The sequence below is a fragment of the Panthera tigris genome, chromosome C1 (assembly GCF_018350195.1).
Source record: "Panthera tigris isolate Pti1 chromosome C1, P.tigris_Pti1_mat1.1, whole genome shotgun sequence".
NCBI lineage: Eukaryota > Metazoa > Chordata > Mammalia > Carnivora > Felidae > Panthera > Panthera tigris.
In genome coordinates this window covers 117,258,868-117,274,222 of record NC_056667.1, presented here as the reverse complement: position 1 = coordinate 117,274,222, position 15,355 = coordinate 117,258,868, and the positions used below count along the sequence as shown (strand labels likewise).

The 15,355-nt window shown below is 41.8% G+C and overlaps 1 protein-coding gene across 5 annotated transcripts in view; it reads left to right on the top strand.

The window, feature by feature from the left end:
• The first annotated feature begins 6,050 nt into the window (after positions 1 to 6,050).
• Positions 6,051 to 15,355, top strand: part of EPB41L5 (erythrocyte membrane protein band 4.1 like 5) — a 142,589-nt gene continuing 133,284 nt past the window's right edge. For 3 of the 5 annotated variants that reach the window (XM_007091163.3, XM_007091162.3, XM_007091164.3), the window contains exon 1: positions 8,814 to 8,960. In XM_007091163.3, coding sequence (XP_007091225.2) covers positions 8,894 to 8,960 — 67 coding nt within the window. In that variant the 5' untranslated portion in view covers positions 8,814 to 8,893. Of the gene's footprint in view, positions 6,109 to 7,065; positions 7,258 to 8,461; positions 8,611 to 8,813; positions 8,961 to 15,355 lie in introns of those variants that run through there. The other 2 variants (XM_042994259.1, XM_042994258.1) reach the window with 2 other exon arrangements.

Genomic DNA, 15,355 nt, shown 5'->3' with positions numbered 1-15,355 from the left:
CCAAACACTATGTCACAATGCCTGTGTTTGTCATCATCACAAGAATAAGGGTGAGTACAGTACAATAAGACATTTTGAGAGACCACATTCTCATAACTTTCATTACAGTATATTACTATAATTGTTTTATTTTATTACTAGTTATTATTCATGTCTTACTGTGCCTAATTTGTAAATTAAACCTTGTCCTAAGTATGCATGTATACAAAAAGATGTAGTATGTAGACGGTTTGGTACTATCCATGGCTGTAGGCATCAGTTAGTCTTAGAATGTATCCCCCGCAGATGGGGGGCACGACTGTAACAGCTGAACATTTTGCAAAACTGAGGAAATACATGAATACACATGCCCCAAAAGTTTGACAAACTTGAAGCAGGATAAAATTAAAAGGTACACACACTGAGATACATTATAATCAAATTGTTGAAACCCAAAGACAAAGAATTTTGAAAGCAGCAAGAGAAAAAGAACTCACCAGGTACAAGGATCTTAAGTAAGATCAACAGCTAACTAGAAATGATGGAAGTCATCAGGCTGTGGGATAACATTTAAGATATTGGGGGAAAATGTATCAACCAAGAATTTTATATCTGGCAAAAATACTCTTCAAGAATAAAGGAAAGGGGCATGTGACTCTTGGTCTCAGGGTTGTGAGTTCAAGCCCCATGTTGGTTGTAGAGATTACTTAAAAAAATGAGACAGAGGGGTGCCTGGGTGGCTCAGTTGGTTGAGTGTGTCCGACTTTGGCTCAGGTCATGATCTCACAGTTCATGAGTTCAAGTCCCACGTCATGCTCGCTGCTGTCAGCTCAGAGTCTGCTTCAGATCCTCTGTCCCCCTCTCTCTCTGCCCCTACCCCACTGGTGCTCTCTCAAAAATAAATAAACGTTTAAAAAATAATTTAAAAATTTTTTTAAAGGGACACCTGGGTGGCTCAATCGGTTTAGTGTCTGACTTCAGCTCAGGTCATGATATCACAGTTCATGGGTTGATTCGAACCCCGCATCAGGCTCTGTGCTGACAGCTCAGAGCCTGGAGCCTGCTTCTGATTCTCTGTCTCCTTCTCTCTCTTCCCCTTCCCTGTTTGCACTCTCTCTCTCTCTTTCTCTCTCACTCAAAAAATAAACATTAAAAATTTTTAAAAAAATTTTTAAATGAGAGAGATTTAAGAATAAAGGAGAAATTAAGCCATTTGCAGATTAAAAAAAAATGTTGAGGGAGTTCATTACCAGTAGATCTATCCAAAAAGAAATGCTAAAGACAGTACTTTAGGCTGAAATGAAAGGAAACTAGATGGAAACTTAAAGCCATAAGAAAAAATAACACTGATAAAGGTAAATAAATTTTACATAGATAAATAAAACCAATATTTTACTTTTAGCATGGTTGGTTACATTTCTTTTTTTCCTATATAATGTAATAGGCAAATGCATAAAATAATAATGAATCTTAATTAGTGGGCATACAACACATACAGATGAAGTCTGTGACAATTTTCTGGCCAACATCATTAATCATTAAGGAAATGCAAATCAAAACCACAATGAGATACCACTTACACTCATTAGGATGGCCATTATCAAAAAATCAGAAAATGACAAGTGTTATTGAGGATGTGGAAAAATTAGAACACTTGTGCACAGTTGATGGGAACATAACACGGTGCAGCCACTATGGGAAACGGTATAGCTGCTCCTCAAAAATTCAAAAATAGAATTACCATTTGATTCAGCAATTCCATTTCTGGGTATATAACGAAAAGCAGTGAACACTGGATCACAAAGATATATGTATACACACACACACACACACACACACACACACACACACTTGTGCTTATAGCAGCATTATTCACAATAACCAAAAGATAGAAGCAACCCGTGTCCATCAATGGATTAATGGCTAAATAAGTGAAATCATACAGTATTTGTCTTTCTCTGACTTATTTCATGTAGCATAATCCCTTGAAACAGCATCCATATTGTTGCAAATGGTAGAAGTAACCCTGGGGGGAGAACACTTATGTTTTTATGGCTCATGTTTTTATGGCCATATAAATGCAATATCATTGCATTATATTATATTGCATTATTTATATATATATATATATATATATATATATATATATATATATATATATACATGCCGCATCTTCTTTATCCATCATCCACTGATGGACACTTAGGTTGTTTTCACGTTTCGGCTGTTGTAAATAATGTTGCTATAAACATGGCAGTCAAATTTCTCTTTCTTATAGGGACACCAGTCTTATAGGGGCACCTAAACCAGTCATATTGGTTTAGGGTCTGCTCGAGTGACCTCATCTTAACCTGATTTCATATGCCAAGATCAGATATGGTCACCTTCATAGGTACTGGGGATTGGAACTGCAACCTATCTTTTTTTAGGACATGATCCAACCCATCCTCTGTTCTAATTACTCATTTTACACATGAGAAAACTGATGCCAGAAAAGATAAATCCTTGTTCAAGTGAGTTAGTGACAGGGTGGTCACCACTGACCTTTCTACTGTATGTCTTTTAATGCCTTCAGAGGCCCTGGGGGCGGTCAGTAGTCACAGTATGGGGCAGTCAGCAAAAGACCTCCCTACTCAAAGCATACCCACTCATGAGCAGTGTCAACAAACTGCAAGCTTGTGGGTAATGCCGACTCTCAGGCTCCACTCTAGACTTAAGCCTTTTAACAAGATCATCTGGTGACATATACACATTAACTTCTAGAAATAATGAGCCTTGGCTCCTTCCTTTTTCTTCTCATCCTGGTTTCACCATTAGGCAAATCTAATAGCAAAATGTTTTTACTTCTGTCTTTCTATTACACAATATTATGAACTTCCTGGTGCCATCCAAGGTTTTCTCAATTTTTCTTCCTATCAGTATAAAGAAGGAGCATAGGCTACCAGACCAGTAGACTCTGTTCCAGACTTGTCTTCAATTCATCCTGCCATGTCCCTTCTCTGCATAATTCTCTCCCCCAGGTATCCCCCCGCCCCCCCGTTCTTTTAAGGTGTCCTTCAATTAGCCTCTGTGGCTAATACTTTAGTATGAATTTAAGATCTTACTTCCCCCCAGGGTTACTTGTAAAGAGAGAAAGTGTGGACTTTCAAACATGAGACTCTGGTTCAGGAAAGCTTTCACTGGATAAAGGGAACTACCCAACCACATGAAATTAGGCAAAAGTCATGGCTCCATTTAGGAGACCTTCATCTTCTGTTTGCATCCCCAGGTACTTTTGTTCTTTGGTCTGTAACATTTACATCCTCTTATATGTCATGTTGAATGCTTTTTTTTTTTTAATTTTTAAAAATATTTTTATTTTTGAAAGAGAGAGAGAGACAGAGCGTGAGTGGGGGAGGGGGAGAGAGAGAGAGGGAGACACAGAATCAGAAGTAGGCTCCAGGCTCTGAACTGTCAGCACAGAGCCCCACGCAGGGCTTGAACTCAAGAACCGCGGGATCATGACCTGAGCCGAGGTCGAACGCTTAACTGACTGAGCCATCCAGGCGTTCCATGTTGTATGCTTTTGAAAACATTTTCAGACACCTTGTTTTCTGTAACTCTCATTACTGCCCTGTGAGGCAGGTAGTATCATCTTTATCCCAACAGACCTTAAACCTGTTTTAGATGTGTTCGCTTCTAAAGTTTAGACTATTTGCAGTCTGCTTATAGCAATCTCTCTCTTAGCGCTGTCTCCTGATGACTGGGTTTATTTATTTTTTATTTATTTTAGTTGTGTGCATTTTTTGAATAGGTAATGCTCTCTTGATCCAGTGTCTGATAAATTAGTTCTTCATGATATCCACTCTCCTGAGAGCATTTTCTTTTCAGTGGAGCCTTTTTGGAATCCCAAAAAGCCTTTTGGAATCCCAGAGCCTTTCAGGCTCTGGGACTGAGTGTTAAATTGGACTTCCTTCTGCTCCATGATGCTCAGAATACCTTGACATGAGTGACCCCACTAGTGTGGACCAGTTTCGAAAAGCTAATCAAGAAAGTAAAGAACTCTCTTGGAAATAAACACAAAAGAAGGAGAATTTGCAGGCTTGGGACAAATATCCCTAATTATTTAAAGGGTTCTGATACGAAAGAATTATGTTTCTTCTTGTGGGCAGAGGTGGATTCACCATGAAGATAATTAGGTTTAAGCTTTGGGTCTCTTGACTTGTGTGGGCCCCTTCCAAGAACCAGTACCTCATTTTCAATACTTAAATATGTGTTATTTCACTTAAAGGGCCCTGTCCCAGTTGTATGGTTTTCAGAAGCCACACAACTGGGTCTACCTCTTTCTGCGTGACTCCAGAGGGCAAACCAAGAGCGAAGATACACATGGAAATCTAGAGTGAGAATGTTCTGTTAAAACTGCCAGTTATTTCACTAGCAAAAGTTTGGGAATAGCAGAGAGCTGCAATTCGGGACAAGCAAGTTACGCAAAACCATAGGCAAATCTAGGAAAAAAAACAAATCTAGAAAACAAAAGAGGAGGGCCACTCTTTTACAGAGGAAAGTGGGAAGTTGAGAGGGCTGTTAGAGACAAAAAGTCCCTTGGAGTAAACAGGGAGTTCCAAGTATAGGGGCTATTCATTGGCTCAGTTGTGATGGCCTCTCACTGGCTGGGGAGGAGAAAAACCTTTCTGCTTCCTACTGGGATGGTCAAGTAGTAGCTAAATCAGCATGCGCATGGAAGGTACATCTTTTCCCGTTGGGTCTGAGTGGTGCAGCGTTAGAGCTCCCCCTGCTGGCCTCCCCACTCCATTCTAAACAATGTTTCTTTTTGTTAAAATCTCCCCTCTCAATGAAGGAAAATCTTTCCATGGGCCAGGACTATTTCACCAAAAAGTGGGTTATTGTGGTAGGCACCCTCCATAGCCCACCCAGAGTCATTCTTCCTTGCAACACCCCCCTTATCCTGCTAATAAAACTTGGATTTGTTCTGGGGCGCCTGGGTGGCTCAGTTGGTTAAGCATCAGACTCTTGATCTCATCTCAGATCTTGATCTCAGGGTCCTGAGTTCCAGCCCCGTGAAACGCTTTGTGCTCTCACAGCGTGGAGCCTGTTTGGGATTTTCTCTCTCCCCCTCTCTCTGCCCCTTTCCGGCTCAAGCTCTCTCTTTCTCTGTCTCTCTCAAAATAAATAAATAAACAAACATTAAAAACAAAAACAAAAACTTGGATTTGTTCAAGAAGTTAATGGAGAGTCCAGATCTGAGAGCAGGCCCTTCCCCAAACCCCAAGAGTGAACTGTGGTTGGTGTAAACAAATCACGGTGTTCTCTTACCCTATGGTCAAGTAAATAGTCTAAGGATCAGTAAGTAGTCTAAGTCTGGGCAGGTAAAGGTAATCTAGTTCCGACTAATGAAACATGCTGGTGTCCGGTGGGGGGGACTTCACTCTCTAAATTAAAAGACAAAGCTTTAGGAAGTTCTTTCCCCCTTTGCCTTTCATTCCTGAAACTCGGAAGAGCTGGGTATACTGCCACTCTTCTGGGGCCAGTAAGCTAGAAGCATAGAAACCAGACTCAACACGCTAAGGACGGCAGAACAGGAAGAGTAAAAGTGTTTAGGATCCTTATAGCGCTGTCGAGGACCTGAACCAATACTAGACAGCCGCCTACCTCTAGGTTACCTATGTGAAAAACACAAACTCCTTATTGAAGTACAGTGAATTGTGTTCTCTATTACTTGGGGCCAAATGCATTCTTACTGAATTCAGAGGTGTTCAAGGTGAGAGCCTACTGCGTCTCTTGTGGGAGCCAATTACGGGACCAATTTGCCACAAAATAGGGATGTTGCAGAGAGTACTTATGTCTCAGAGGGAGGATATGGGGAGGAGACAAATTGTTATTAGGAATAATCTTATGTGATTAGAGCATGGACAGCTTCCCATGACTTAACTTCTTAAGTTCCATTTTTCTTCCCCACATCTTCGTATTTCCTTCAGCCTACAACGTTCTTTCTCACGTGTTCCTCTCCCCTCATCCACAGCCTCCCTCAACCCCACCCTCCACAGGAGTTAGAGCTAAGGATTGAGCAGAAGGGGAGTAGAGGACACCTTCTCTAGATTGGTGGGACACGCAACAATTTAGGGCAATGAGGTAGGTTTGTAAGTCTTGACAGAAAATGCCCTCATTATTGGTCAGTAAACAAATGAATTACAATACAGCTTTTGAATGTATAGACACTGCGTGACAAATAGTTAGAGGGAGACAGCCCGGATGGCACTCAAGACTGTAGCTTTCAAACATGTCATCAGTCCCCCAGCGGAAGGCTTTCCAAGAAGTACATAGCCTTGACAGAATTTTTTTAAAAAACTTTTTATTATGGAAAAAATGTAAACCTGTACATCAAATAGAATACTTATCTACTCAACTTCAACCTATAGCCCTTTCTTGTGTCATCCATACATCCACCGCCTCCCTGCCTCCCATGTCATAATCATCACCACCGCTTTTTTATTGAGATAAAGATGCAAAGATGACCCTCGACAAATCCTCCCATCCCTGTACTTCCACGCTGCTTCTCCCATGAGAGAAGATCAAAATGTCCTACAGTTAGATTGCAGTGATGGTTGCACAGCTTTGTGAATAAGTTACAAGTCAGTGAAGTGTGCATTTTAAATGGGTGAATTGTATCACATGTGATATATCTCAATGGAGCAATTTTAATTTTTTTATTAAATTTTTAAAAAATATTTACTTTTGAGAAAGAGAGAGAGAGAGTGCATAAGTGGGGAAAGGACAGAGAGAAGGAGACACAGAATCTGAAGCAGGCTTCAAGTTGTCAGAGCGGAGTCTGACAAGGGGCTCGAACTTACCAACCGGGAGATCATAACTTGAGCCGAAGTCAGACGTTTAATGGACTGAGCCATCGAGGCGCCCCAATGGAGCTATTTTTAAAAAGTAGAGAAAGAAAATTTATTTAATACTACTAAAAAAAAAAAAATGGGCATCTTATTCCCATCCTAGTTGAAAATGGTCTGGCCTGTGACTTGCTTTGACCATAATAGGCAACAGAAGTGACACAGTGTGACTTCTGGGCATTTCCCTTACTAGGCTTTGGGGCCTGAGCCACCCCAACTACCCTGCTAGAGGAAGAGGCCTGAGCCGGACTCAGCTGTTCATTTCAGCCATCCCAGCTAAGATGCCACAGAGAATGAAGCCATTTTGGCAACTCCAGCTCCAGGTGATGTGCCCCAGCCAACACCACGTGGATCAGAGACCAGCTGTTCCTGCCAAGTCCAACTCGTAAGTCTTGGGGTGGTGGGGGACCGGCAGGGCCAAATCTCCAGAAGGGGCTCAGTATTTGCCTCTTCTCATCTCAGCCTGCAGGGCCCTCCACTTCAGCCACTTCACACCCTCACACCTTCCAGGGTTGACTCTCTGGCTTGCCCAGACTGTGGTGGGTGTCCACACCACCCTTCACCTTACAGCTCTCACCTTAAGCTCTTGCCTCCCTGTCTTGTCACCTCCCATGGCTCCATCTACTCACCTCCAGACACACTGGCTTTCCTTGAGCAGGCCAAGCACCCAGGTAACAGGGCCTTTGGGGTTCCCTCTGCTCTTCCCCCAGGGGTCCACAGGACTACTCCTTTGCCTCCCTTGGTCTTCACTCAAAGGTCACCTTTTTCTTGAGACCTTCCTCCTCACCTAGCCAGTCTGTCTAAAATGACCACTTCCTTATTCCCCATCTCTATCCCCTGCTTTTTTATTTTTCTCTCTCTCGTTTAGCAATGCCTAACAGTATTTAATTTTACTAATGTATCTCGTTTATTTTCTGTCTCTCCTGCTAGCACTTAAGCTGCATGAGGGATTCTTGTCTGTCCTGATACGCCTCTGTATCTCCAGGGTCTAAAACATCGCCTGGCCCATCACGGGCAATTTCACAAATTATGTGCGGAAAGAACTGATGAAATGTCCCCTGTCCACGCTATGTTAAACAGACATCTATTTCCCATTCCCTGCTTTCTTTTTCCTCATGATACCACTATTTTATCTGTATTTATTACCGTCTTTCTCCCTACTACAATGAAAGTTCCTCTAACAATGGGGCAGTAAATATTTGCTGAATGAATCAGTTTCTTGAACGAATAGATGAATGAGTCTAGCGGCACCTGATGCTGGATTCCGAGAGCGCCAAGCTACCTTTGCGATAAGACTGACTAATTTGGGGGTTCTCTGCCGGCGTGCACCCCCTCCGAAGGAGGAGGTCTGATAACCATGGTTGGATTTCGGCAGCGCCCCTTTAAACCAGCCGTGGACGCTGGGCCGCTAGCGCCGGTTGCAGATCCGGCGGGGACTGGCATCGCCGGTTTAACCCGAGTCTCGCCCAGCCGGGAGATTTCCGGGGCGGTGTCATTGCCCATTTAAGATTAGAGCGCCCCGCCCCGGGGGCGGAGCTTAGAAGGGGCTTTAAGGGGCGGGCCGGCGGGAGGCTGGGGTCCTCCGCAGGATTAGCGCAGGGTGGGCGCGCGCCTTAGGCCGCCATTTCTCGGCGTCTCCAGAGGAGCCGCCCCCTCCTCAGTCTCGCTCGGGAACTCTTCCCTTCCGTTGCCGGCTCTCCGTGCCGTCTTCGCCACCGCGCCTCCGTCCCCAGCCCAGGTAAGTGCGAGGCCCAGTGGCCCCGGCCGCGCTGCCCGCACCCGGCTCCGTCCACGCCCCGGTTCGCCTCCCGGCTCGTGGGACCCGTTCCGGCCCGCGCCTGGGCTCCGTGCTCGCGGCCTCGCCTCGGGACCTCGCCTCCGGCCGCCGCTGCTTCCCCAGCCGGCCGGCAAAATATTAAACCTGCTGGGAGGGGAGGGGCGGCGGCGGCCAATCGGGCCCGGCCGCTGAGTTTCTGGCGATACCGTGAGCCGCAGCCGGGAGTCCGGGGCAAGGCCGGTTAATGTGTGCCGGCTCAACCCCTGCCCGGTCCCGACTCCCTCGTGAGTGGCCGAGGGTCGCCCTTCACCGTGAGTTCTCGAGTTAGCCGTCTGGTTGGCGAGGGGGATGTGGCAGGTCAAGGGAAAAACCCACCTCGAGTGTGTGTCACGGTTTTACAACAAAAACCCGGGTGGACTTCGGGGGTTGGTTTGCGTTTGACCGAAACTTCAGCCGCTTGGCAATTGTGAGAGGCAGGTGTGTTCCCAGCAATGGCGGGATCCAAAGGACCCTCCCCGCCCCCACTCGTGGAGCTGGGCGTGTTCTTCGTGGGTTCTTCGGTGTGTGAACTTTAATGGTACCTGTCACTACTTTTGGGGTTACTAAGTCTCATGAATTTTAGCTAAGGGTAAGAAGTCTTTTAAACCTCTCAGCCACATTTTAAATCAATATCAGAAGTATTTTTTTTTTAAGAGTTAGGGGAAGAATTACCCATAACTCCATTTCTGGCATTGCTAACACGTTGTTGAACCCTACTTAAGATAGTGAATTATTCGTACATGTAAGCTAGTTTGCAGAGTTTTCTTCTTTTATAGGTAACCTTCGTTAGCAAATGATCGACATTACTTCTGTTGAATTATTCTTTTACAAACGTTTTCTGTGTTGGGATTAGTGGGGCCAGAGGTATTAATATCTTCATGGCAATTCTGTATATGGGTTTATTGCTTTATCAAAAAGCAATTGCCTGCCAAAGAATGTGGCCATCAGCCCCTTAGGAGCGTGTACACATTTCATGACAAACTTCTGAGTTTTTAGATTAAAAAAAAAAAACAAAAAACCTTCAGTTAATTCAGTGTGCATTTTTTATGATTGTAAAGGAAACCTTTCTTGTTCATTGCTGAAAAATTAGAAATCACAGATTAAAAACTAGCACTAAAAAACATATAAACCTACTCTCTGAGAATTCCACTGTATCATTTTAGTGTCAGAAGTTCTTTATTGAGTTCCTAATATGCTGATTACTATGCTAGCTAGGTCATCTTGCTGAATGAGTCAGACCAGGTCCTTGAGTCTTAGTGGGGAAGTACACAGTTAAAAAAATAATTAAACAATTGGGTGTTTAATTACAGTTTTCTAAGTGTTGAAAAGTCTAAGGGTATTGAAAGGAGTACCTCATTTAGACTCGGGAGTCAGGGAATGCTTTTCTGAGGAAATGGGAGAGACATAAAGTGGAAAAAGAGCATTCCAGAAAGATGGAACAGCCGAAACAACAACAAAACAACAAAAAAGGCCTGCAGTTAAAAAGATTGTTGGATTGAGCAGAAGGGATACCAGAGCAGATTGAGCAGCTGGGAGTAGGCTGTCTGAAGGGTCAGGCAGATAGGAGGAGAGCTGCCTCAGGGAGCAAGGCCATTAAAGATTTTTAAACTGGGATCAGATTTGTGGTTGCTAAAAATCTGCTGTAGCGTTAAGAATGGAAATAGCAGGGGTGCCTGGGTGGCTCAGTCGGTTAAGCGGCCGACTTCGGCTCAGGTCATGATCTCGTGGTCCATCAGTTCGAGCCCCGCGTCGGGCTCTGTGCTGACAGCTCAGAGCCTGGAGCCTGTTTCAGATTCTGTGTCTCCCTCTCTCTGACCCTCCCCCGTTCATGCTCTGTCTCTCTCTGTCTCAAAAATAAATAAACGTTAAAAAAAAATTAAAAAAAAAAATGGAAATAGCAGTTGGGTGGAAAAAGTGAATTTTGAAACATCTTTTTTTCTTTAAATAATTTTTAAAAGCTCTTTTAACACCTTCATATATTCTTATTATAGAGGACTTTGGTACCTTCACATGACCCTCTCCAGAGATAACCTCCCTTAACAGTTTGCATGTCTTAGTCCTTTTGCGTACATGTAGGTATCCCACACCAGGGTGGGATAAAACTTAACCATTTTTCTCTGATTTCATTTTTAACTTAAAAATATTGTTGGTGTCTGAGTCCACTGTATTTAAAAAACAGCTGTGTTGTATGCCAGTTGATGTACCATAGTTTGTTTAACCGCTTGATGGACACATTTAAAATTGTAAGGCAGTTATGCCCTGAAAATCCTTATTTCTACAACTTGGATCACATCCTGTTTCTTTAGGATATCTTATCAGAAGTAGAATTGCCCAATGAAAGGGTATGCATGTAAACATTTTTTTTTAAAGATTAACATTTTTTTTTTAACATTTATTTATTTTTGAGAGACAGAGACAGAGCATGAGTAGGGGAGGGGCAGAGAGAGAGAGAGGGAGACACATAATCTGAAGCAGGTTCCAGGCTCAGCTATCAGCACAGAATGTGGGGCTTGAAGCCATGAACTGTGAGATCATGACCTCAGTTGAAGTCAGACGTTGAACCAACTGAGCCACGTGGGTGCCACATTTAAAGATTTTTTTAAAAAGTTTATTTATTTTTGAAGAGAATCCCCAGCAGGCTCTGCACCATCAGCACAGAGCCCAACTCAGGGCTTGAACGCAAAATTCACAAAATCATGACCTGAGCCAAAATCAAGAGTTGGACACTCACCTACTGAGCCACCCAGACGTCCTTGCACATTAACATTTTTGATAGTGTGGTCAAATCTTCCAAAGAGGACAATGTGTGAGGGTGATTGTTTATCCCATATCCTTTTCAACACTGGCTGTCTTTTTATTTATTTTTATTTTTTTATTTTAGAGAGAGAACACCAGTGGAGAAGAGAGGCAGAGGGGGAAGAGAAGGAATTAAGTTTATTTATTTTGAGAGACAGAGAGAGAGACCCCCAAGCAGGCTTAGCACTGTCAGTGCAGAGCCCATTGTGGGGCTCGAATCCATGAACCATGAGATATGACCTGAGCCGAAATCAAGAGTCGGGATGCCCGACTGAGCCACCCAGGTGCCCCTCATTTCTTTGACTTTAAATTCTTAGTCCATCAGAAATTTAGTTTCATATACATTACTTTTTCTCTTTTTATTTATTTATTTTGAAAGAGAGTCAGTGAGTGCACATGGGGAAGGGGTGCAGAGAGAGAGGAAGAGAGAATTTCAGGTTGGCTCCATGCTGTCAGTGCAGAGCCCAACTCAGACTCGAACTCACAAGCCATGAGATCATGGCCTGAGCCATGAGGTGCCCCTCATGTAAGTTGCTTTTATATTTTGTAAAAAGTAGTTGTGACATTTGGTTTTACGGTTCAGAATACATAGCTATTATATCGTAAAGAACCTTTGTTTTTTCTTAGCAGATTAACTACTTGTATAATGAGTTTTTATTTTCAAGAGAGAAGATAAGGTAAAAGTCAGGAAGCTTGTTTTTTAGTTCATTTGCTTCCTAGGAATCTCTCAGTTGTGCATTTTGAACATTGTTTTCCCTAAGAAAAACTTTTATTTTGGAAAAATTCAAATACACAGAAGTAGTCAGAAGAATATAATGAACCCTCATATACCTATTGTAACAGCTCTGACAATGGCCAGTTACCTGGGCAGTTTTAGTTTCTAGCCCCACTTAACTCCTTTCCTTGTATTATTTTGGTGCAAATACTAGGCATTGCATCATTTATAAGTATTTCAGTGTGTATCTTTAAAAAAATAAGGACTTTTTGGGGAACATATCTTTAAACTATTGTATCTAAACTGTTGAACATATCTTTACACTATTGTATCTAAAAGAAAAAGGGCAGTAATTCGTTGGTTATCATAAACAAGCCAGTCAGTTTTCAAATGTGTGCATGTATAATTTATGTCCTTGGGAAGTTCAAATGACAACTGTCATGTCTTTGCTAGTTTACCTAATTACATAGGAGTATGCGTGCTTGTAAAATGAGGATTTATAGCAATTGAATTTTTAAATACATTGGTATTATTTCAGCATTTTGGCTTCTATTTTCATATTTACAAATGCATCTAGTTTAAAGCATCAACTGGTTATACAGGACTTCTTTAACATTTAGTTTAAATTTTTTAATTAGTTAATTTATTTATTGTTTAATTTACATCCAAATTAGCATATAGTGCAACAATGATTCGGGAGTAGATTGCTTAATGCCCCTTACCTATTTAGACCATCCCCCCCCCCCCCACAACACCTCCAGTAACCCTCTGTCTGTTCTCTATACTTAAGAGTCTCTTATGTTTTGTCCTGCTCTCTGTTTTTATATTATTTTTGCTTCCCTTCCCTTATGTTCATTTGTTTATTTTAAATTCTTCATATGAGTGTCATATGATATTTGTCTTTCTCTGACTAATTTCACTTAGCATATACTCTCCAGTTTCATCCATGTAGTGGCAAATAGCAAGATTTCATTCTTTTTGATTGCCGAGTAATACTCCATTGTATGTATATATACCACATCTTCTTTATCCATTCATCTATCGATGGACATTTGGACTCTTTCCATACTTTGGCTATTGTCGATAGTGCTGCTATAAACATTGGAGTGCATATGCCCCTTCGAAACAGCACTTCTGTATCCCTTGGATAAATACCTAGTAGTGCAATTGCTGGGTTGTAGGGTAATTTTATTTTTAATTTTTTGAGGAACTTCCATACCATTTTCCATAGTGGTTGCACCAGTTTGCATTCCCACCAGCAGTGCAAAAGAGAGCCTCTTTCTTCACATCCTTGCCAACATCTGTTGTTGCCTGAATTGTTAATGTTAGCCATTCTGACTGGTGTGAGGTGGTATCCCATTGTGGTTTTGATTTGTATTTCCCTGATGATGAGTGATGTTGAGTATTTTTTATGTGTCTGTTAGCCATTTGGATGTCTTCTTTGGAGAAGTGTCTATTCATGTCTTTAGCCCATTTCTTCACTGGATTATTCATTTTTTGGGTGTTGAGTTTGATAACTTCTTTATAGATTTTGGATACTATTTATCTGATAGGTCATTTGGAAATACCTTCTTCCATTCTGTCGGTTGCCTTTTAGTTTTACTGATTGTTTTCCTTCGCTATGCAGAAGCTTTTTATTTTGATGAGGTCCCAATAGTTCATTTTTGCTTTGTTTCCCTTTCCTCCAGAGACATGTTGAGTAAGAAGTTGCTGTGGCCGATGTCAAAGAGGTTTTTGCCTGGTTTCTCCCCGAGGGTTTTGATGGCTTCCTGTCTTACATTTAGGTCTTTCATCATCCATTTTGAGTTTATTTTTTGTGTTTGATGTAAGAAAGTGGTCCAGGTTCATTTTTCTGCTTGTCGCTGTCCAGTTTTCCCATCACCAGCTGAAGAGACTGTCTTTATTCCATTGGATATTCTTTCCTGCTTTGTCAAAGATTAGTTGGCCATACATTTGTGGGTCCATTTCTGGGTTCTCTATTCTGTTCCATTGATCCGAGTGTCTGTTTTTGTCATAAACAGGACATCTTTAATGATAACATCAGACAACTTAAAAAAAAAAATTAGATCCTAAATTGAATTAGGATCTAAAGCAGGTCCACGCATTGTGATTAACAGATACGTATTTTTTTTATTTATTTATTTATTTATTTATTTATTATTTTTTTAATAAAAAATTTTTAATGTTTCTTTATTTGAGAGAGGGTGAGCGCGTGTGCAAGCAGAGCAAAAGCAGGGAGGGACAGAGAGACAGAGACACAGAATCTGAAGCAGGCTCCAGGCTCTGAGCTATCAGCACAGAGCCCAACACCGGGCTTGAACTCATGAACTACAAGATTATGACCTGAGCTGAAGTCGGACGCTTAATCGACTGAGCCTCCCAGGCGCCTGAAAAGATGGATATATATTTTAAGTCTTTCTTATTAATCTGTAGTTTTCCTTACATCTCTTCCCCCCTTGCAATTTGTTGAATAAACTGAAATGTTTTATTTTTTTATTTTTATTTTATTTTTTTCTTTTTAAATTTTTTTTTTTTTTTAATGTTTATTTATTTTTGAGAGAGACAGAGACAGAATGCGAGTGGGTTAGGGGCAGAGAGAGAGGGAGACACAGAATCCGAAGCAGGTTCCAGGCTCGGAGCTGCCAGCACAGAGCCCGATGCGGGGCTTGAACTCACGAGCTATGAGATCATGACCTGAGCCGAAGTCAGATGCTCAACCGACTGAGCCACCCAGGCGCCCCAACTGAAATGTTTTAAACAACAAATTTATCATGTATGTTTTGTGCTTGTGTTTTCATGCAGATGCTTTTTAGCTATGATCTTTGATAATTTTTTCTCTCTAAAATATGCATAAATTTTACATAAATTGCTCTGTGACGTAGTAGAAAGAGACCAGTATTTGGAGCCAGAAAAATTAGAGTTTGAGCCCCTCTCTTCATTATTTACTAAATAATGGACCTGGCCAATGGTCTCATTTATCGGACCCTTAGTTTACTCATCAAAATAAGACAGTATTTTGGGGAGTTTTTCTAAGCAGCAAGTAAGATTCTTTACTAACCATTTGTTGTACTTGTTGATGAAGTCTATTCAAAATAGAAATTGTGTCTTCAAGGAGCCAATGATAAAGGAGACAGACATGTAAATGAATAATTAAAA